Here is a 24,763-nt window from a genome sequence, read left to right as displayed (position 1 = left end):
ATATATCATATTATACTATCCTACATATTTTAAAACCATATTAACACGTTGAAACCTCCAAAATCAGAGACGGAAAGGTGATTAGCACCTGTGTGTCCAGGGCTGGCACGTTGGAGACTTACACGATGACACGTTTTCTTATGTATGTCTACCTTATACTTATCTTCTAAATTACTTAAAACTACTATGAGTTGCAAAGATTTACTTCCCGAGGATTTCATAATTTATTCTTAAATTATAAATTGTGTATATATCGGAAATTACTCTGAAAAATCATATTTTGCTTTGCAAAACCTAAGGATTCAGGGTTCCTCTTTATACTCATACTTTCATTGCTCATGAATTGAATCAATCCAAAAATATTTATTGAATATCCACTATGTGGTAGGCCTTGAGGACATAAAGGTGAATAATACAGAATACCTGCTTTTACGGCACTTACAGACCAGTGTAAATGAACAGCAAGTCAAAAAAGGATATACTCTATTAATAGTTTGTAGTTTACCTTGATTTCATCAAGGTCATTTGGATTTTTCACTCGTCGGAAATAACTAGAGTTGATTCTACATGGCTTCATCCAGATAGGCTGATTCAAGTTGGGATCCTCTGCAAATATTTCCTCAAAAATCTCTTTTGTTAAGTCAAAAACCGCCTTGATAGAGAAAAATACAATAAAATTGACAAGAATCCAAATATCAGACAATGGAGAGAAGTTTAAAAATTGCAATTATCTTATGTTACATACCTGTTTGTAGACCCTTTTACTAGTGCTTTCTATATCTTGACCCTTGCTTGCACAGCCAAGCAGTTTTGTAGGAATACTGATACTGTGCAGATCATGACCTAATTCTTTCCATTTCCAAAGTTCTTCTGCTGCATCATGTACAAGAACTTCTACTTCCTCTGCAGTGTGTGGGACTGCCAATAATGTTTCACATGGCTTTTGGGGAGGTCTTTTAGATTCTGCCATTAGAGGTACAATTGTTTCCTCTACTTTATTTTTCTGGACTTTGTGAGAGGAGCTCAAACCAAAGTCTTCATCAAACCAGTCTTGATCATCTAACACGCTCAGGAACTCCCGGCTGATCTCAAGTTCGGCAAGTCTCTTAGCAAGCTCCTCCTGCCCACTGGCACCAAACACTGGGCTTTCCTACAGAAGTGGAACCATTCAAAGAGAACACCATTTAGCGACCCCAGATCATTTGTTTTTTTTAAGACGAAGAAAAGATACTATTTGTATATTTATTATTTCTCTATGAATAAGCAAAACAAAAACAGTATGGTGGTTACTAAGAACAATTAAGAAAAAATTATTCTGCTTCCCACATTTCTGTTAATGTGAGTCTTAAAAGTGAATTCTGATAAAGTGTTTATTGACTAGGTTTTTTTTTTTTTTTCCCCCTTTTTGTGTCATCATTATTTTGTTTCTGAGGGACTGTCTCTGGGATGAAAATGGGATGCTGAATTTCTCACCTTTGGCGATTATGGTGATTACCTGTCTCAAGTTACTCAAAATCATTGCTTTTGCCCAATGGTCATGGGACATTATAAACAAGTTGATAGTCTGAGTATATGTCACAGTGGACATATTTCAGTTTTACCTGAAGCAACATCACAACTGGTAACATCTGCAGGGCAACCATGACTAATAGGCAGACAAATAATTTCACAGGAAAAAAAGGGTTTCCTCAAGAACTGGGCTGTTAGCAATTGGTAAAGCTCCATGCGATAAATGTGCACAGTAAATATGCAAGGGGATCTAATCTGTGGACAGTACATAAGGGCTGTCAACTCAGTAGTTTAAATGGATGTTTCAGTTCCCATAAACCTGCCAGTATTTGTGACACCCCTCTAGTGACTACTCATGACATAACAGAGGACAATTACATACTTCAGACAGAAAAATAGCTATAAGGCATTTAAAAACTAGTATAGTGATCTTTACCTAATAAACAACATGTGAGAAAAAAACTACCAGGAGCCACAAGATTAAAATGCCCTACACAGGTAAGAAATATTGACACTTTTTCTAAGACTAAATACTTACAGGTCTGGGACACATATCTGGAGAAGAAATCTCTTCCTTTTCATCTTCTAATTCAGATCTTAAGAAGCAACTTGGAACACTTGATGACTGTTCCTCAAGATTTTGGAACAGGCCTTGGGGTGGTACTTTCAACTGCTCATCATCAAGGAGCTCCTGATTGCTAAGGTGGATTTTCTCATTCCTAACTCTTTTAAGTTGTTGCAGTTGTTTGACTGTATCCTTCACAAAGACTTTTAATAAACTGTCTGTCAGTAAGCTGACTGTTTCCAGTTGTTGCTTTGACTTTTGTTCCTCATTTAGTGATGACCTCAGCTGGGATTCCAATTGTTTCTTTTCTCTTGTTAAAAGGTCCAGAAGTGGAGTAGAAAGCTTTTCCGAAACTTCAGAATATAAATTCTCTTCCTCTTCTGTAAATTGCGGTTGCTTCTTCAATTCTTCTGAAAAGGTATTGTCTAAGGTATCATCTTCTACAGCAATGGATACCTCTTCTGTGGCACCAGAAATACAGTCTTTGTTTTCCTTCGAGGAAATCAGTGAGTCCACTGAAGACTGCTGGTGAACATGGGCTTCAAGTGCCCCAGAAATGTCTTGTATATTGTCTGTTTCTATTTTAAGGCTTCTGTCAACTGAGGCTTCTATATCATGCATGTTAAATAGAGATTTTTCATAAAAATATTCAATTGTATCCTTTTCTCTATCAAACTTGGGACCCTCTGTATCTTTTTGTTGTTGATTATAGTATTGATGATATTGTTCATCTGAGTAAGAATCTTCATCTTCATTTACATCTATATAGTCATCAAAGTTTTCTGGAATGTGGGATATTTTTTGAGGAGGAGCAAAAATACCATGCTTCTCTTTGCACACAAAGTATACAATACCATTATATGTTCCATTGTTATTTCCTTCAGGTTTATCCAACTCTACTCCAGCCCAAAATCCTTTAGCAAAACTAGTCACACCTTTGAATCGAAGAGTTCCTGGCTGAACATTGCCAATTAATACCCTATCCCCAATGTGGAAATCAAGTAACTCATCTGCAATAGAAACTGAAGCCAATGGAAGAGATTCAGTAACTCCCTGTTCATGTTGTACATCGCTGCGCTCCTTACTTTTCATAAGCTCCGTAGGGGACTTGAGTTCTAACAGCCTTTCAGAGTGGACATTGCTATGAATGGAAAGGCTTTTCTCACTTAGGCACTCGCTAATTTCATCATCACTACCAAAGCTAGTAGCTCTACTTCTAGATCTGCTCATTGGCTGAGCATCTTTCCCAAGTGACAACAAGGATGACGCCTCAAAGTCATCTTTGTACAATTCAGCTGAAACGTCTTTCCTAAGAGAAGATGCTTCAAAATCTTCAGAGTACGATACCTCTCTATGAGCAGAAGGGTGTTCTGACAAAGATGAGTCCCTTTCCTTTATGTTCTTTTGTTCATCGATGTCTTTTCCTGACTGGAATTTTGGACTATGATCCACTTCTTGATCTGACTGTCTCTCTTTCAACATTTCCTCTTTTTTATGAAGATTTTCTATAGCTAATCTAACTACATCATTCTGAACATTTACAGGATCTAAAGGAAGATCTTTCTTTGAAAGAATTTCAGATGAATCTCCCTGTTCCAGGTCTAGTCTCAGTAAGACATCAGATTTCCCAGACTGTTTAGAACAGGCATCTTTAATCTCACTCTTCTCCAATTTTGCGTATTCTACCTCTTCCTGTATTTCGGATTTTTTATCAGATTCTTCTTCAACCTTGGCTTCTGTCACATCGAGAATTCTATTAGGAGCATTTAGTAGAGGTAATGAAGATACATTTTCTAGAGAATCTCCAGATTCTGCCCTATTTTTCCTTGATGATCTGAGAATTGGAGATGGAGTCTGAAAACGCTCTTCTGCTCGGCTATCCAATTCAATCGCTCTCTTTGCATATGAAGATAAAGACCTTTCTGACACTGATCTCTCAGAACCTGACAATGCAGCATCTTGAAGAAAAAAAAAATCACCACATCAAAATTATTTAATCACCATCTTTTGATTTCTGTAACCCAAGTAAAAGCCAAATCTTAGTGAGAAAAAACTGTGGCCAGTAAATATGACCTATTTTATAAGTTACCAAATAAGGTAACCTTTTCTTTACTATATCAACAATAAACAGAGCATTTAAATGAGTTTGAAAAATTTAAAGTTTGGGGTGATTTTTTAAGTGTTGTCTTAACCTACAAAGTGAAGAAAAATGGATCTAAGTTTATGGCAACACTGCTTTGCATGATTATTCTCAAATTATGCAAAAACAGAATGAGTATTATACATAGTTTTTAAATAGGAAACCAAAGAGAAAGAGAGAAATATACTTCTTTATGTATTTCTAAAAGAAGGAATATTCCTGGGGACTTCAACTAAGCTTGTAACATAAAACAAAAAAAGAAAAAAGAATATTTCTTACAGAGCTAAATTTGCAAAATAAGATGAAAATAAGTATGATGTAATGAGGTAATACACCAAGAATTAAATGTTTTTAATTAAAAACTCTATTTTTCCATTGTTACGCAGACTTTTTCATGTCTCAGTTAAAGTTTTATTTCCTCATTGAATTACATTTTATTCTCAATTGTTACCTTTCTTTTGGTTAAACTAAAAAAATGTTATATTACCATATACCCTGAAAAACAGTGTAAGTTGAAAAGTTATACACGTTCAAGAGTACCCTGATGAAAAATACACATGGCTGATTAAAGGCGAGTTGAGAGATGCTGATATGCTCAGCCATTTTAGATTAATGTCTTCGTGCTTCAGTTTCTGCCATAAAATTGGGACAATAAAGACTGATTCACATAACTTATACATAACGAATAAATCACTTTAAAATATAAAAGTAACTTAAAATGTTAAACAACACGAATTTCCTTAAGAAATTCATTTTTTTAATAAAAAAGCTGTACAGGTAGAAGGTAAGCCTTTTGCACAAATCCTTAGACTATGTAGGTACAGTTTAATTATATTTTTCTAGTTACATACCAACATGTTCAGCAATAGACTCCAGAGATCCTTTAGAACGTTCTGACTCTGTTAATGATTTCCAATTCTTTGCTGTTTCAGATCTGAAGTAGAAAAATTAATGAAAAGAGATAAATGTATTGCTACGACTCGTCAGCACTGGGTAATACTGTAATAACTGGTAATAAAAAGCAGTTGCCCTTAGATAGCTGCTCCTCTCCTCCTCTCCACAGGAAGTGTTGCAACCTTTGCCATGTTCATCAAACCTGTTTCTGGCCCTCATCACTCTCAGTAGATCATCTTTCCCCTTTTAATGAGAAAAACAGAGGCCATCAGGCAAGAACTTTATTTTCAACCCTTCTACCTTGCTACAGGGTTGCAATGAGTTGGAATTGACTTGATGGCAATGGATTTGGTTTTGGTTTGTTTTTTTTTTTTTTTTAACCTATGAATTTGTCTATACTCATAGCCATCCCAACTGTCTTGTCTCTCACTTGTTCACAGCTAATTACTCAAACCTCTTTCTGCCCCAGATCCTGTATCTTTCCCAGCCTCATGGACTGAGCCTGCTCAATTATTCATTCTCTTTTCTACAAACTTCAGTTCTTCACCTTACAAGTTGACCTCAAGTCTCAAAAAAAATTTTCCCCTCAATTCTTCATTCCTCCACCCCATACTACTATCCTCTCTTAGGCTTTATATTTAGCAGGAAGAGCTACATTCACTATATCCATTTCCTCTTCATTTGCTAAACCATAGCATTTGGCTTCCACTTCTACTTTGTTATAATGCCCTTTAAATGTTGCTATTTCCTCATACTTAGTATTATCCTCCCTGAATGCATATATTCTCTGGGTGATGTTGCTATATTATGGCTTTAACCACCATTTATGTGCTAATGATTCCTGTACTTCTAACCCTAACATCTTTCCTTGATAACTCCACTTAGATGAACTGCCAAGCCCAAACCCACGGAGGTCAGGTCAATTCTGACTCACAGTGACCCTACAGGACAAAGCAGAACTGCTCCATAGGGTTTCCAAGGTCATAAACCTTTACAGAAGCAGACTCCCACATCTTTCTCCTGTGCAGTGGCAGGTGGGTTCAAACCTCCGACCTTTGGTTAGCAGCCCAGTGCTTAACCACTATGCCTCCAGGGCTCCCGAGATGAATGAACTACAGGCACCTCAAAATTAACATTTAAAAAAACAAAATCATAAGCTTTCCACAAAACCACCTGCTTCCTCACTTAGGTTAATGAAACCAATCAACTACCTAAGACAGAAACCTGGAAGTCACCCTAGACTTTTCCCTGCTCCACCATATAGCACTTTAGTCTATTTGCTAAATACTCCTAAAATCTACCTCCTATTCTCTATTCTTACTCCTCCTGCTTATTTTTGAGACCTGGCTTAGCTTACTCCTTCCTGCTTCTATGCTTACTCTAAACACAAATCTAATTATGTCACTCCCTGTTAAAATCCTGATTCAGTAGCTTGGTTAAGAAAACTATAAAGAAATTCAATAGTATTTTATGTAGAAATTAAAATAAAATCTACAGTTTCTAATATAATGGAAGGAAACCCTGGTGGCATGGTGGTTAAGAGCTATGGCTGCTAACCAAAAGGTCGGCAGTTCAAATCCACCAGGTGCTCCCTGGAAACCCTATGCGGCAGTTCTACTCTGTCCTATAGGGTTACTATTAGTCGGAATTGACTCGACGGCAACGGGTTGTTTTTTTTAATATAATGGAAAAATGTATCTGTAACAAAAATACATACAAAATCTATGATAACAAATCCTGGAATGAAATATATTTAATTGTTGTAATTTCCTATTTTGGGATAGCTGGGTATGAAATAATTTAAGCTTTTTTCTTTTTACTGCTTCCCTAGATAGTCTGATGATGATAATAACAGTAACAGCAGCTAACATAACTGCTTACTGTGTGCCAGGCTCTGCTCTAAGTGCTTTATAAATACTAAGTCTTTTTAACCCTCCCCCCAAAAAAACCAAACCCAGTGCAGTTGAGTCGATTCCGACTCATAGTGACCCTGTAGGACAGAGTAGAACTGCCCCCATGGAGTTTCCAAGGAGAGCCTGGCAGATTCAAACTGCCAACCCTTTGGTTTGCAGCCGTAGCAAGTATATTTGTCAGGTATTATTATTATCCCTGTTTTATAGAGATATAAATCCCTACTAATAAATGAAAGCACAGAGAAGTTAAATAATTTGCCCAAACTTACATACATAGCTAGCTGGTACTGTAGCCAAGATTTAAACTCAGGTAATGCTAAATTATTTGTAATGAGTTGTATTACTCTTGTAACATACAAAAACATCCAAAATATTAAACTTAAAAAAAAAAATTCTTCAAATGTTCTACATTTTCTACAATGTGGAATACAAACTACTAAGGATGGAGTACAAGGTTTTCACAGATTGGTATCTACTATTTTTCTAGTGTCTTCTCCTAACTCTAGCAACTTCCTATTATGTTCAGCTTCTATGATATGCCAAGCTTCGTTCAATTTTGGACATTCACAAATGATCTTCTCTTTGAAATGTCCCCTATTTCTCAGCCCCATTGGTCTCCCTAACCTCTATTCACTGCTCAAAATTTAGTTTAAATATTATAACCAGACATTTTTATATATCTTATTCTAATGTCACCACTTAATATTTTCTGTATTTACTTTTATTTGCTATGTAATATTCTATTGCCTGGATAGAACATAATTTACTGAAGTATTCACCCATTTCTGATATCTGGACATAAAAATTACTTCCAAAGTTTTATTAATATAAAGGATGCTATGATAAACATATTCATGTGAATAGGGAGGCTTTTTTTTTACCCCACATTTTCTCAAGCTAGATTTCCAGAAGTGGGATTACTAGGTGAAAGGTTACAGGGTTTTGTTTGTTTGATCTTTGAAACATTGCCAAATTACTTTCTAAAGGTTTATACCAACTCACAATGCTATTTACCACTAGCAGTGTTTGAGAGTACCATTTTCACTGTGTCTACCAGATTTCAGGATTACAAATATATTTTTTAAATTGTATCTTGTTATGGATTTGATTTGTGATTATATCAGTTATAACACTTTTACTTTAGTGAAGCTTGTGATATACATATACCAGTATTTTTACTTCTACAATTTCACAGTTACTTAAAAGGTAACTTTGACTAAAAATCTTTCCTTATTCTTTTCTCAAACAAGGCAGAATATGGATAAATTATCAGAAATTTCTACCTGTGTAGTGGAAGGGGCTTGATCTTGGGTTTTTCAGAAGCTGAGGAGAGCATTTTAATCTGAGGCTTGGCTGTTGGTGATGTTTCCAAATCTCGGCTAAGCTCGGCTTCAGTTTTCTTAATGAATTCATCGTATGACTAAGTTTAGAAAAATTAGAGCAGTCAATAAGCAGAATTTTTAAAAGTTATTTTAAATTATAAAATAGTATATTTTATGGCAATATAGTCAAACAGTAAAGACGATGTAATATAACAAACCCCTTCTGTGTCCCCCAATCTCATTCCCCAAAGCTCTACAAAGTTACTTGCATATCCTTCTCAAAAGAGTCTATGTATAAGATGTATACTGTATTTTTATGCAAATAATGCACGCCTTCTACATTTATTTGCCAACCATGCCCTCCCCCCATGAGGTATTTTCATAAGTGTGTTATGGTAATTTTTTTTTACAGCAACATGTAAAAGAAAAATTGGCATAGTGGTGCTTATGAAAATACCTTGTAGGGAGAGGGTGTGGTTGGCAGACAAATGTAGAAGGCACATTATCTGCATAAAAATACAGTAACTGTAATCCTTAATATCAATTAAGAAGTGATAAAGTGTCTACAGAAGTTTAATACTTACGAGGCAATAATTCATACCTTGCCACATTAAAACACTTCTTTAACTGATTATACAATTATTCTCTGAACGGCATCCTAATACTTTAATGGTACTTTCAACTCTGCTCTGAGTTTCAATGGCATGAAGTTTTTAAGAGATAGGTCCCTAAGAACACAAATCTTGAAGAAAAGGAAGTACGATACTTCAGAATTGCAAAATGTTTTCTGTAAATATTCTGTAAACAAAACTGCACTAATTTAACTATAATTTGTATGTAACCTCAGGGAAGGTCTCCATCTGTTATCTCTCTCAGTGTACTGAGCTAAACATCCCTTCTTTTACAACTCTCACTATCTGAAGTGATTTTCAGGCTCATCACCATCCCTGTCACCTTCATCTGAATTCCCAACGTTATGATGAAGTAACTCTTTGTACTGAACAGATAGATGGTCTGGCTAGCGAGGTATACACAGCAACTATGACTTCTCAGATCTGAAAGCTGTACTTATATGAATGCAGTCCATTTATTAGACCTGTGATCAAACAAAATCCAAAAACATTTTTTTTTTTTTCAAATGAACTGCTATGTACTGTATATTTCTTTACTGTATACTACAGTGAAACCTGTGGGAGTCAGAACTTGATGGGACTGCCTTGTTTTTCTGGGTCTTGCAAGTTTTACCCCTTTGACAGTGCAATCTTACCACTTTTCTACAGCTCATTTTAGTGGAAAATATTTGAGCTTTCCTTCTCTGACAGGTGTCTACCCTACGTAGGTTCTACGCTTTGTAGGTTTTACTATATAATTTCAAAATCCAAATATAGAAGTTTCCTTTGTGTTTATTTAAGTCATTCAACAAAATGTTGAATGAGACGGATCCTTATAGCACTCCTCTAACGATCTCCTTTCCAACTGATAAGCCATTAACGAACATTTTTGAGCAACGCTACTCAATCTAATAGTACTCCTCTACTCAGAAGCTTTCAAGGCTCCTCATTGCCTACAGTAGTACTTTTTAAGTCCTGGGCCCTCCCTAGACCAATTAAATCTCTCAGAGTGAGCATAGCTATCTATATTTTTCAAAAAAGCTCCTCAGTTAATTCTAAATGTGTAGTCAGGGTGAAGACCACCAACCTATAGGATGAAGTCCAAACTCATTAGTTTGACTTTTAAAGTCCTAGCTGTGTTCTTTATTTTAAAATTTCGCTTCCTACTACTTCCTCACACAAACTCCCCAGTATTGCCATTGCATCTTAATCACTTCTGCTACTTCCAAACATTTGTACAGGCTGCAATCCTGCTGCCATTTCTGTATTGTGAATGATTGTTTTCTCCAGATCTGTTAGGCCTATCTTCTGTGTGGAAGGTAGTATAGCATGATGGTAGGGGCACAGAATTTGGAATTAGAGCTAGATAAAAATCTTAGCTCTACCACATATTAGCTGTGTGTCCGGGGGTAAATCATTACTGTCATTGAAACACAGTTTCTTCATCTGTAAAACAGGGATAATAATACATACACCTTGTTATGAGGATTAAATGAGACATACGTGTAAAGTAATTAGCAGAATTTCTGGCACATGAATAGGCACTTGAATATTTGATGATTTAATTAATAAATGTAGGAGAAACACGTGTTTTGTGTTACACAACAAGGACCAATGGGTGGAAATCAAAAGGAGAGAAATTTTGACTAAACATAACAAAGAACTTTCTAACATTTACAGCACCCAGAGGCCAACAATGAACTTGACTACCTTGCAATATTGAAATTTCCTATTACGCCCACCCCTCACTTATTGACATGGTTAGGTTCCAAAGACCAGGGCATTATGTGAAAATCAGTGTTACACAAAAATGGAGGAAGACCACATCAGATCACAAAATGGAGGATGAGTATATCATTACATAACTGCCAAATCACATCATTACATAATTGCCAAACCACTGAGAATCATGGCCCAGTCAAGTTGACAAATGAACTTCGCCTTGCCCCTTGGCATTCATATTGCCAGACATACATCATTAATGTGCAAAATAGTTGGATAGATTTTTTACTATTGTCGTGAATGCAAAATGTCAGATAACAAGATAGTCAATAAGTGAGGGGTAGGTATACTGGCAGCACTGTGGTAGAAGCAGAGTGATTCTCTCTGGTGATGCCATGAGAAAGGATTCTTGCCATGGGTAGGAGGTTCAGACTGATTCTATAATGAATATGATGGTTTAGGAACACTCAGCTGGAAAAACATACGTAACAGGGAAGCAGCCAGATGCAGAGACATCTAAGAAGCTATGCAGACAGTACAGGCAAGAGATAATAAGGGCCCCAACCAGCTTGATGGCAGTAGGAATGGAAAGGGACAAGCAAGAAGCTTTATTAAAGAAGAATCAATGAAATCTGGTGACTGAATGAACAGGAGAAAAGAGAATGAGGAAAATATCAATACCAGGTTTCCAGGCTGACAGGATCAAGTTTAACAGAAAAGTCATGTCTACAATTATTACTCAGGAGCCATGCAGATATTACAAAGAGTTATAATAATAAGTTTTGTGGCATAAAACACCATTCTGGTTTAAAAAATAAAGAAGCAGTAACAATCCCAATAGCTAGAATTATTTATCTAATGGTTCTCTGCTTAACAGGATATGGATATAAATCTTTTTTTCATAGGCCTAATCTTTCTTGGAGCCCTGGTGGCACAATGGTTAAGAGATAATAGCAAACTACAGCTGCTAACCAAAAGGTCAGCAGTTTGAATCTACCGGCTGCTCCTTGGAAACCTTATAGGGTAGTCCTACTCTGCCCTGTAGGGTTGTTAAAGGGTCACTATGAGTCAGAATCGACTCGACAGCAACAGGTTTGAATCTTTCTTACCAAAAAAAGCTTGCTTTAATACTTTATTTTAATATTTAATACTCAGATGTTTTAATTTGATATTTAATGCTTTAAGCAAAAGTTTGTTGTGATAGCCTCAGATTTTTTTTAGTTAGGATAAAATGTGATAACAAACTAATATTGAAAATTCCTAATCCACCACTTTATTAACAGCATTAAAAACATCTTAGGCATCACATATATATTAGTCTCAGTACTAAACTCCTTTCTTTCTGTCTAACCTCTAACTGTTTGATCAGACTGGCTTCTTGGGCCTTCAGTCTTTCCTTTTGCCTTTTCTTCTGTTCCTTCTTTAACTGGTCAACAACTGATTTTCTTTTCCGTAACTCATCCTTCAGAGCTCTGATTCTACCTTCAATGTCACTCTGATCAGAAGTAGTTTCTGAAAGAGATACAAAATTTTTAATTTTAATTTAAGAATAAAGTTAACTCAATAACTACTAACAAAAAGCTTTAATGCAATAGCCATAAAATAAGATCAAACTAATACGTAACATTAAGAAATTGAGCTTCTGAAAAAAAGAAATACTGTTAGTGATTTGCACCCTTCCTTTCTTCCAATCTCTATTTTTTTTTCTTGGTTCCTCCAATTTATTTTTACTTTCTAATTGTACTACTTGAAATTGTAAATAAATATCAAGGTACCCTATCTTGGTAAGAGAAGCAGCCAGAAGCTGAAAATGTTTTAGGTTAGTGAAATTCGGACAGTCTATAAAAAATTATTTTCTGGTGACAACATAGTCATATTTAACTAGTTCTCCCCTAAATTATATTTTAAAGTTATATTAAACCAAACTTATCATTTTATAACTGATTGTGAGTCATCAGATGATGTTATAAAACCACATAAAAGGAGAGAGACTGTAAGGAAATATAATTCTGTTGTAACCTTTCTTTGAAAGCTCTTAAAGTATTTAAAATCACTGAAATGAAGTCTAATTAAATCTTATTTTCATCTCAATAGTTCACACATACACATTGTAGATGTCCAGTCGTAGCAAAATCATGAAAATACATTTCATTATAACTGTCACATGCTTCGAATGAAAATAAACAAGTATCATTTAAAGAGGCTGCTTATTTCACTACACCTGGAAATTACGTACTATAAAAATGACTGCTCCTCACACCCCCTCCTCAGAACCACACAATGGTGTCATTTCCACATACACGATGAGTGAGACATTGAACAGCCTTACGACAGAAATACTATTGTATGTATATCTGAGGACTCAGAAGTACCCTATAACATTGTACCATAAATAATCAGGTTCTTATCAGGTACTTCAGACTAAACTGCATTAGAACCAATTATGGAATTTATTTAAATATAAAAAGAGTATAGTCTTTTTTTGTAGTGTGATCCAAATATCTGGAATAGAAATAACAAAATCTGAGTTCCTGTCACTTCTTGTCACTGATTTAAGCATACGGTTAAATACAGCTTATGAAAGAGGAATTCAAGTGCAGTTCAAAGGAGATAAACTCCTCGTGATTAGTCTTACCTGACTGTGTCACAGACAGTGACTCATCTGACCAACTATAACAGTGTTGATGGGACTTGACAGGTAGACGATATTGTCCTCCAGTCCTATGACTTCCTTTGCTAGACTCCTGCTTTGATACAGATGTGCAACTTTTGGGAGGCGACTGTTCAAACAGAAAATCAAATGAGAACTGCTGTAAAATTCTACTTAAAATTCAAGATATTAGCCAGTTAAAGATATAATTTACGAAGAGTTTTTAACAACCCTATGACTTTTTTATGACTTAAAAAATGAAAAAATAGTTTATAAATTAGAGAATAAGACCTTAATTTTTTTTGAAAGACACACACACAAAAAGTTATAAGAAAGAATGCTAAGATGTTTATAATAAAACTAGAAGGGTAAGTGATATTTATCCCCTTATTCTTTTAGCTTTTGAAATATTACACATGGATACTTTTATGAAAGAAAAAAGGAAGAGAGGAAGGGACGAAGGAAAGAAGGGAGGAAGGAAATACTGCATAAGACAACTGCCCACAAGAGATTGTTAAGAAGTACAAATTGTCTACCCTAATATCAAGTGGAAATCAGAATGCCTGATTTGACTCCTGGCTACCATCACTTCCTATCCCTGCGACTTTGGTCATGTTTCCTGGCCTACTTAATTTTTCAGAGTAGGGACTATAACAGTATCTATCTTATAGGAGAAAATTCATGTATTCAGCATATGACCTGGCACTTGTTACATAAAAAAAAAAAAACCACTTTAAGATATACTAGTTTTGATTTCTTTGATACATTTCCTTGTGAGGAAAAAAAAGCAAACTTTTAGTAATCAGCTTTTGCTTATCCTGAACCTTAGTAATGATGCTGGGTAGAATCTAATTGATTTATAGTAAATGACAAATGAATAAGATTGTGACCAAAAGCAATTCAACATACAGCTTGGTTGTAAATTTCTGGTAGGAATCATGCTACAAGTAAATTAGACTGCAACAAGCTTATCATTATTGGATAAGAAATAAGAAATCACTAAGATAGTTTAATTACACTGCAATCTAAATACACTATCTTCAAGTATGTGCACAAGGATTAAAAAAAAAAAAAAAAAAGCTCTTTGTGGTGGATAAAAAATGTTCTTTCCCCCAATGTTTCAGGTGCTATAACACACAGAAATCTGATTTTTCATTAGGGGAAATGCAGTTGATTTTTTCATTTCCACTTAAAAATGGAATAGAGAATATTCTATTCTGAATTTAGGCAAATGCTTTCTTTGTTTTAACATAAAACATTAACAATGTTTTATGTTAAAAAGTGTTCACTTAATATTTAATACTGTTACACTAATTCCTTCATTTACTCTACCAAATCAAATTTAAAAGTTTTTACCAGCTGGTTTCTTTTCTATGAAACACAGAATTAAGGACAATGTAGAAAACCTCATTATGCTAATAACAACCATTTCAGACCTGTGTTAAAGAGATAAAACCATTGATTTTATTCTGATTATGAATTACAGAACCAAATCAAGTCAAACCCACTGCCACTGAGTAGGTTCGAACTCATAGTAAGCCTATAGGATAGAGTAGGCTGTAATCTTTACAAAAACAGACTGCCATATCTTTCTCCGCAGAGCAGCTGGTGGATCTAACTGGGGAGCTTTTGGTTAGCAGCCTAGCACTTTAACCACTGCACCACCAGAATTCCTTATGAATTACATACAGACTGGTTATTAACTATATTAAGGTCACAGTGGTATATGACTTAAGGTTTTATTGTTTCTGTTATACAAGAAACATAGATTTCAATACGAACTTGTGTTGTACCCGCAAACTATCTGTATTAAAGACTTTAGAAAGTTCCTATACCCTTAATATTGATGGCATATAATTTTATAACTGTCACTAAAGCTGTAATTCATGTTTATAAATCCTTATGAGTCAATGAAAGGCCTTATTTCTATTTAAATGTTATTTCCTGCATGCTACAAGTATGGGTGATAGTCACCACTATCATTATAGCAATAATACAACTGTTAATAATATACCTTTTAGACAGGGTATTTCTAAAGAAGTTTTAACATAAAACATAAACATACATTAACCTACATGTTTACTAGGAGAGGTAGATGATTCCAGTTCCTGTGAAAAAACCATATCTTCAGTAAGTACACTGTGATCCGGGCTCCCCAGCTGCTCTTGAACTATAGGCTCAGATGGTAAATATTCAACAGCAGGGCTGCCCAATTCTTCGGGAACAGAGCTTCCACTGTTTAGATGAGAGTAGGAAGGTACTGGAGATTCCTCTTCACTGGCTGTTTCTAGAATGGGAGGGGGAAACAATAACAAAAAAATTACAAAATCTAAGCAAATGAAAAAGCTCAACTGTTACACTTTACATTTGTTTTTTAGCATAATATCAGGTTGCATTCCACCAGGCGCTCCTTGGAAACCCTATGGGGCAGTTCTACTCTGTCCTATAGGGTCACTATGAGTCGGAATCGACTCGACGCACTAGGTTTGGTTTGGTTTTTTTGGTATCAGGTTGCATTTAGATAATAGTTTATCACATCACTTTACAAATTATATTCACTATAAAGTCTGTTACTCTAAGGATTTTGGCTGACACAAATTGGGAGAAGATATCTGTAATACATAATCAGCAATGATAATGAATGACAATCTAAATGTTTGTGAGGATGTACAGTATAACTCATATATTCTTTAGGAGAGGAAATTGGTTCAACCATTTTGGAAGAAAACATAGCATTACCTGGAAAAAATTCATAAACATACTCTATGACCTAGCAGTTCCACTTTTAGGTATACATGCTAAAGAAATCTTACATGCATTCAGCAGGAGACATGTGCATGTTCATAGTTGTTATTGTTGTTGTAGCTGCTGTCAATTCCGACTCATGGCAACCCTGCGTGCGCAGAGTAGAACTCCTCCACAGGGTTTTCAAGGCTGTAGCCTTTCGTAAAATGGATAAACTGTGGTATATTTACACAATGGAATGCTACCAGCAATAAAGACAAATGAACTAGAGCTGTATATATCAAAATATCTAATAGAGAAATACACATAGTATAATTTCAAAATATATGCAAAACTAAATAACGTATTATTATGGTATCAAATATGCTACAAGGTAATATGTAAATATAGGCTGATGGTTTGCCCTGGAGAAAGCATTAGGAGAGGTGTACACCAGGCTTTCAAAGATTTTGGCAATATTCATAAGCAGAGTGATAAGGTACCTGTTATTGTTGGTTGCCATCGAGTCAATCAGACTCATGGTGACCCCATGTGTTAGAGTAGAATTACTTGATAGGGTTTTTCTTGGCTGTGATCTTAATGAAAACAGATTGCCAGGACACTTCTTCTGTGGTACCACTGGGTACGTTCAAACTGCCAACCTTTCGGTTAGCAGTCAAGCGCAAACTGTGCCACCTAGGGACTTGTGCTACGCACCTAGGGTGATCATTTTATTATTTAAACTTAACTTCATGTTTTATGTACTCTTTAGCATAAATGCGATACTTCACAATAAATGGATACAATGAAAATTGTGGTTTGTGAATTCTATTTAGGAATAAAGAGAAATTATAGATTAAGAAAAAATTTTTGTTGTTGAGAATATACAGAGTAAAACATATACCAACTCAACAGTTCCTACAAGTACCATTTAGTGACACTGATTACATTCTTTGAATTGTTCAACCATTCTCACCTGCTTTTTCTGAGTTGTTCCTCCCATATTAACATAAATTTACTGCCTCCTAAGGTTCCTATCTAATCTTTTGAGTTGCTGCTATCAGTTTGATTTCATATAGATCTTAAAAGAGCATAATGCTCAGGGCAGACATTTTTTTACTACTTAAGCTAAACGATTGTTTGATTTTAAGAAGACTTCAGAATATATTTTTTGTTTAAAGTTTAGAGATCATCTCAGGGCAATAGTTTCAGGGGTTCATTTAACCTACACGGCTCCAGGAAGTCTGGTGTCCATGAGAATTTGAAATTCTGTTCTGCAATTTTTTCCCTTTTGATTAGGATTCTTTTCTAGAATCTTTGATCAAAATGTTCAGTAATGGTAGCCAGGCACCATTCAGTTCTGGTCTCATGGCAAAGGAGGCAGTTTTTCATGGAGGCGAATTAGAGCCACACATTCCATATCCTCCTACAATTCCTGACTCTCCTTCCTGTGTTGCTCCAGGCAAATAGAGACCAACTGTTGTGCCTTGGATGGCCCCTTGCAAGCTTTTAAGATCCCAGGCACTATGCAACAAACTAGGAAATAGAAGAGAGGCACTAAATATTTATGCCACATAACTGGACTGTCCCATGAAACTATGACCTTAAACCTCCACACCAAGGAACCAAATCCCACAATGTTTTTGGTTGTACATAAGCAGCCTCAGCAGCTACTTTTTTTTTTTTTGTAAGTATATCTTAGTTATCTAGTGCTGGTATAATAGAAATACCACAAATGGGTGGCTTTAACAAACAGAAATTAATTTTCTCACAGTTTGTTTTTGTTATTGTTAGGTGCCAGCAAGTCAGTTCCAATTCATAGAGACCCTACATTCAAGAGAACAAAACATTGCCTGGTTCTGCGCCATCCTCACAGTCATTGTTATGCTTGAGCGCAATGTTGCAGCCACTGTGTTCTCTGACCCACTACTTTATCAAGCATGATGTCCTTCTCCAGAGACTGATCCTTCCTGATAACATGTCCAAAGTATGTGAGATGTAGCCTTGCCATCCTTGCTTCTAAGGAGCATCCTGGTTGTACTTCTTCCCAGACAGATTTGTTCATTCTTTGGGCAGTCCATGGTATATTCAATATTCTTCACCAACACCGCAATTCAAAGGTGTCAGTGCTTCTTCGGTCTTCCTTATTCATTGTCCAGCTTTCACATGCATATGAGGCAATTGAGAACACCAAGGCTTGGGTCAGGCCACCTTAAGTCTTCAAGGCGATATCTTTACTTTTTAACACTTTAAAGAGGTCTTTTGCAGCAGATCTGCCCAATGTAATTTGTCTGATTTCTTGACTGCTGCTTCCACGGGTCCTGATTGTGGATCCAAGTAAAATGAAATCCTTGACACGTCAATCTGTTCTTCGTTTATCATGATGTTGCTTAGTGGTCCAGTTGTGAAGATTTTTGTTTTCTTTATGTTGAGGTGTAATCCATATTGAAGGTTGTGGTGTTTGATCTTCATCAGTAAGTGCTTCAAGTCCTCTTCACTTACAGCAAGCGATCTGTGTTATTTGCATAACACAGGTTGTTAATGAGTCTTCCTCCAATCCAGACACCACATTCTTCTTCATACAGTGGAGTTTCTTGGATTATTTGCTCAGCATACATACAGTAAGTATGGTAAAAGGATACAACCCTGACACAAACCCTTCCTGACTTTAAACCTACTTGAACGACTGCTTCCTTATCTATGTACAGGTTCCTATGTACAATTAAGTGCTCCAGGATTTCCATTCTTCTTAACGCTACCTATAATTTTTTATGATCCATGCAGTCGAATGACTTTGCATAGTCAATAAAACACAGGTAAACATATTTCTGGTATTCTCTGCTTTCTGCCAGGATCCATCTGACATCAGCAATGATATCCCTGGTTCCACGTCCTCTTTTGAATCTAGCTTGCATTTCTGGCAGTTCCCTGTCAATGTACTGCTACAGCCACTTTTGAATGATCTTCAGCAAAATTTTACTTTTGTGTGATATCAATGATATTCTGTAATTTCCACATTCTGTTGGATTACCTTTCTTGGATCTCTTCCAGTTGGCTGGCCAGGTCTTGCAAATTTCTTGGCATAGACGAGCGAGCACTTCCAGCACTGCATCCGCTTGTTGAAATATCTTAACTGGTATTCTTTCAATTCCTGGAGCCTTGTTTTTCACCAATGCCTTCAGTACAGCTTGAACCTCTTTCTTCAGTACTGTCGGTTCCTGATCATATGCTACCTCCTGAAATGGCTGAACATGGACCAGTTCTTTTTGATATTGGAGGCTAGAAGTTTGAATTCAGGGTGCCAGCTCTAGGGTAAGGCTTTCTCTGTCAGTTCTGGAGGAAGGTTCTTGTCTCTTGAGCTTCTGCTCCTGGGTGATCTTCATTTGGCTTGGCATCTCTCTTCCCCCCATCTCTGTTTGCTTGCTTATTTAATTTCCTTTCTATCTCAAAAGAGATTGACACAAAACACACCCTACACTAATTAATAATAAAGGCAACCCATTCCCAAATGGGATTATAACCACAGGCACAGAGGTTAGGATTTACAACATATATTTCTGGAGGGACATAATTCAATTCATAACAACATCTATCATATAACTTTTGCCAATTCAACTTTTTACACGTGTATAACTTATGGACACTAATTAACGATAATCAGCTGTGCAACTCTACCCTTTATCAATGCGATATTTCTATCGCTGTTAATCCCCTCCCCTTTTCTTCCCTCCTTCCCCCCTCCCTCCTGCCCCTAGTAACTACTAATAAACTTTGTTTTCTATACATTTGCCTTTTCTTGACTTTTTATATAAGTGGGGTTATACGAAATTTGTCCTTTCACCGAAGAGGACATGCAAATGGCCACCAAACACATGAAAAGATACTCAGTGTTATCAGCCATCAGAGAGAGATAAATTTAGATTACAAAAAAAAGAAAATAACAGATGTTGGCAAGAATGGGGGGACATTGGAACCCTTACCCATTTCTGGTGAGACTGCAAAATGGCACAGCCATTGTGGAAAACAGTCTGGGGGCTCCTCAAGATACTAAAAATATTAAACTACCATATTACTCAGCAATTCCACTCCTAGGTATATACCCAAAAGACTTGAAAGCAGAGACTCAGAGTTGTACACCAATATTCATTATAGCACTATTCACAATAGCCAAAAGATGGAAAAAACTAAATGCCAATCAATAGATAAACGCTGTACACACATACAATGGAATACTACTCAGCCAGCAGAAGAAATGAAATCTTGATACATGCCACGTAACGGATGGAGCTAGAAGACATTATACTGAGTAAAATGTCAATCACGAAAGAACAATTATTGTATAATCTCAGATCATTTTTTATTATGCTAATTTTTACAATTTATAGGTATTGTATTTAGTTTTTAGAACATGTATGTTCTAACATCAAACAAACATAGTTGCCTATAAAATGAAGTTTTTAACACGTATTTTTCCCACTGACTTTCTTTAAGAAATAACAGATTTGTTTACTTGGGAAAAACGCCAAGGGATAAATTTGTTGAGGAAAAGAGGAAGAGGTGAATTCAATCTATTGTGTCACTGGTTTTCTTAATGTATCACTTCGCGTGTATGGTATCACAGAATGAAAGGCTTGGCGATCTGCTTCTGAAGGTCACTGACATGAAAACCCTATGGAGCACAGTTCCACTCTGGAACACATGGGGTTGTCATGAGTATGAACTAACTCAATGACAGCAGGTCGGTTAGTTGTCGGTTGGCATGTACAGTTAAATAATATGTCATTTAGTTTTGCACTTTTAAATTTTTTATAAAGGTAATCAAACTTCTTGCAGTCTTCCAAGATTTGTTTTGCAGTTTTTATATTGATTTATATAGTTGTAATTTTTTCATACTCATTGAGCATGATATAAAATGTGAAGATACCACAATTTATTTATCCATTCTCCTACTGATGCACATTTGGCTGCTTTCCATTTTTCTTTTGGTATTTCAAATACTGCTGCTACAAACAACGTCATCTATGCCTCTTGGTATTTATATGTAAGAGTTTCTCTACAGCAGTGGTTAATGGACTGAATTGTGCCCCTCAAAATACGTGTTGGGATGGTAACTCCTATACCTATACAAATAATGTAATGTAATACAATCAACTCCCACAATGCAATCTAGTGTAATGTCAACAACCAGTTCAGGTCATACCAGTATCATAGGGTGAATCCTAAACTTAATCACTTCTGAGTTATATAAAGAGGCATGTGTGTACACACACACACACACACACACACACACACATATGAAGACACAGACCATGTAAGGATTGTCTGCAAGCCAATGGACGAAGAAACATGTGAGGCTACCAACCAGGAAAGTGTCAACGTGCTGAAACTCCGTTTTGGACTTTCAAAACCTCCAGAAGTATGAGAAAATAATTTCCATTTTTTAAAGCCACCCACTTGTGGTATTTGTATTATAGCAACACTACATTTTATAAATACAAAACGTAGAAGTGGTTTTGCAATCGGAAAATAGGTATAGGCTGGAGGAAATTTGACGATCTTGATAGTAGGCCCTAGATTGCCTTGAAGAGACTGCTGATAGAATTATGAATATTAAGGGTGATTCTGACGAGGGCTCAGAAAAAAACGAGAGCTATGGGGTAAAATTCTATCATCAGGAACAGAATGTTGCTAGATATGTGGACGTTGAATTTGCTTCTGGTGAGGCTTTAAAAGGACATGATGATGAACATGTGACCGGACAACAGAGGAAGGGCAATGCTTTTTATGCAGTGGCAAAGAGCTTGTCTGAATTATGTTCAAACGTTTGCTGGAAGATAGAACTCGGAAGCGATGAACTTGGATATCTGGCTGAGGGGATTTCTAAGCAAGATCTTAAAGCAATTGTGTGGTTTCTCCTTGCCACTCATAGTAAAACGCGGGAAGAAAGAGATGGACTTAAAAATGAACTGTGCAAAATGAAACCAGAACTTAAGGATTTAGATAATTATATTATACAAACTAAGTCCCCTGGAACTTTTACTAAAGGCATGGCTACGCAATCTTTTGCTTAAGAGATTAGGCCTGTGACTGAGGAATCTAAGAAACCACCACAACAGAAATCCTGTCACCTTAGACTGCAAGGGACAAAGACAGGATGAAATGAAGGAAAGCTGTACTCCTTCTGGAATTCTACAGGCAGGAAACAGGACAATGGAGCTACTTGACTGCAAACATCCACTGTCCTCCAAAAAACGGCAGGCAGGCACCACCCTGGGCGCAGTTCAGACATTAGTATAACTGTTGGAAGGACCAAGGGTGGAGTTGCCTCCTCCTAGGTTTCAAAGGGTGGGCCACCCAAAGTTGAAGGGGTGGGCCTGCTGTGTCTATGGGCCAGGAGAACAAAACCACTTGAAACTGAGGGCGTGGGGTCACCACTCAGGTGAATTAGGGAAATGGGACTGCCCAAAGCTGAGGGAGCAGGGTCACTGTCAAAGAGAGCCCTGCAAGCTAGCAAGCTGCCATCTAAGATGCATCAATTAGTCTCAACGCACCCGGAGCAAAGGAGAATGAAGACCACCGAAGACACAAGGTAATTATGAGCCCAAGAGACAGAAAGGGCCACATAAACCAGAAGCTACATCAGCCTGAGACCAGAAGAACGAGATGGTGCCTGGTTACAACTGATGACTGCCCTGACAGGGAACACAACAGAGAACTCCCGAGAGAACAGCTGAGCAGTGGGATGCAGACCCCCAGATTCTCATAAAAAGACCAGACCTAATGGTCTGACTTGAGACTAGAAGGACCCCAGAGGTCATGGTCCCCAGACCTTCTTTAGCCCAAGACAGGAACCATTCCCCAAGCCAACTCTTCAGACAGGGATTGGACTGGAGTATGAACAGAAAATGATACTGGTGAAGAGAGAGCTTCTTGGATCAAGTACACACATGAGACTATGTGGGCATCTCCTGTCTGGAGGGGAGACGAGAGAGCAGAGGGGGTCAGAAGCTGGCGGAATGGACATGAAAAGACAGAGCGGACAGAGGAGTGCTCTGTCTCATTAGGGGGAAAGCAACTAGGAGTATATAGCAAGGTGTACATAAATTTTTATATGAGAGACTGACTTGATTTGTAAACTTTCACTTAAAGCATAATAAAAATTAAAAAAAAAAAAAGATGAGAGTTTGGACTTAGAGTTGGTACTGCATGGGTTAAGACTTTTGGGGATAATGTGAGAGGCTGAATGTGCTCTGTACATGAGAAGGAATGAATTTTGGGGGGGCCAAGGTGCAGCATGGTATGGCTTGAATTCTGTCCCCTCAAAATATGGGTTGGAATCCTAACCCTATATCTATGGATGTAATGTAATCCTCTTCCATAATGCAATCTAATATAATGTAACCACCTTCCACAATGCAATCTAATGTAACGTGATCGATCAATTGAAGTGATGCCAGTGCAATGTGGATCTAAACCTACACAAAGAGGAGCAGAGAGACACATACGCACATGCACATGCGTGTATACACACACAGCAAGACAGACACAATGTGAGGATCATGTACAAGTTATAGAACCAAAGAATACCAGGGGCTACTGACAAGGAAGGAATCAACATGGCCGAGGCCCTGACTTGGAGTTTTCACCTTCAGCAGTGTGAGAAAATAAACTTCTGACCTTTAAGCCGCCCACTTGCATATTTGTATTATAGCAGCATTAGGTAACTAAGTGGTTTTCAGAGTTTTTTTTTACCTTCACCATAATATTTATCATTACTATGCGTGACACAGGACATTTTCTGTTCTGTTTCAACGTTAAAGAATGCTGACTGCAACCCAGAAAATTGATTTCAAACTCCTCTAATGGGTCACAACCTACAATATGAAAAACACTGCTCTATTTTTTTATGACGGCAGTTGTCAAACTTTTTGATCTTAGGACTCCTTTATACTCTTAAACATAACTGAGGGCTCTGAAGAATTTATGTGGTTCTACCTACCAATATTTACCATAATAGAAATTAAAACCAAAAAATTACAATAAACCTACTACATCTTAACATAAATAATACTAAAAAATTTTAAATAGTTACATCAATTAAAAAAAGTTCAGTGAAAGGAGAGAAACTGTTTTACATTTTTATAAATATTCTCAATTTCTGGCATAACAGAAGATAGCTGGATTCTCATATTCACTTCTGCATTCAGTCTGTGGTGGTACCTTGCTTTGGTTGAAGTATATGCAGAAAACCTAGCCTGCTGTGGGTTGATATACATCCTTCACAAAGATACGTTGAATTCCTAACCCTGAGTACTTGTGACTGTGACTGTGTTTGGAAATAGGGTCTCTGCAGACATAGTTAAGATAGGGTCATATATTGGATTAGGGTAGCCCTAAATCCAATGACTGGTGTCCTTGTAAGAAGGGCATGTAAGACACAGACACATGGGCAGAATGCCATGTGATAATGGAAGACGACTTCAGAAAGATGCATCTATAAGCCAAGGAATGCCAAAGATTGCCTGTAACCACCAGAAGCTAGGAGGGACATGGAACAGATTCTCTCTCTGAGCCCCAAACCCTGCCAATACCTTGATTTCAGACTTCTGGTCTCCAGAACCATGAAAGAATAAATTTCTATTTTTTAAGCTACCTAATTTGTAGTAATTTGTTACAGCAACCCTAGGAAACTAATATACAGCCTCACTAAGAT

At 36.7% G+C, this 24,763-nt stretch overlaps 1 protein-coding gene across 2 annotated transcripts in view; it reads right to left on the bottom strand.

The window, feature by feature from the left end:
• The window catches only part of CEP350 (centrosomal protein 350), a 195,098-nt gene that overhangs the window by 24,712 nt on the left and 145,623 nt on the right, over nt 1–24,763 (bottom strand). For both annotated transcript variants that reach the window (XM_049868382.1, XM_049868383.1), the window contains exons 29-36: nt 15,402–15,613; nt 13,312–13,456; nt 12,028–12,188; nt 8,305–8,441; nt 5,066–5,148; nt 2,048–4,032; nt 746–1,150; nt 506–652 (exon numbers count right to left, since the gene is read on the bottom strand). In XM_049868382.1, coding sequence (XP_049724339.1) covers nt 506–652; nt 746–1,150; nt 2,048–4,032; nt 5,066–5,148; nt 8,305–8,441; nt 12,028–12,188; nt 13,312–13,456; nt 15,402–15,613 — 3,275 coding nt within the window. The remainder of the gene's footprint in view (nt 1–505; nt 653–745; nt 1,151–2,047; nt 4,033–5,065; nt 5,149–8,304; nt 8,442–12,027; nt 12,189–13,311; nt 13,457–15,401; nt 15,614–24,763) is intronic.

Source organism: Elephas maximus, chromosome 24 (genome assembly GCF_024166365.1).
Source record: "Elephas maximus indicus isolate mEleMax1 chromosome 24, mEleMax1 primary haplotype, whole genome shotgun sequence".
Lineage (NCBI taxonomy): Eukaryota > Metazoa > Chordata > Mammalia > Proboscidea > Elephantidae > Elephas > Elephas maximus.
Note: the sequence above shows the minus strand (reverse complement) of the source record. Positions and strands in the feature narration are given on the sequence as shown.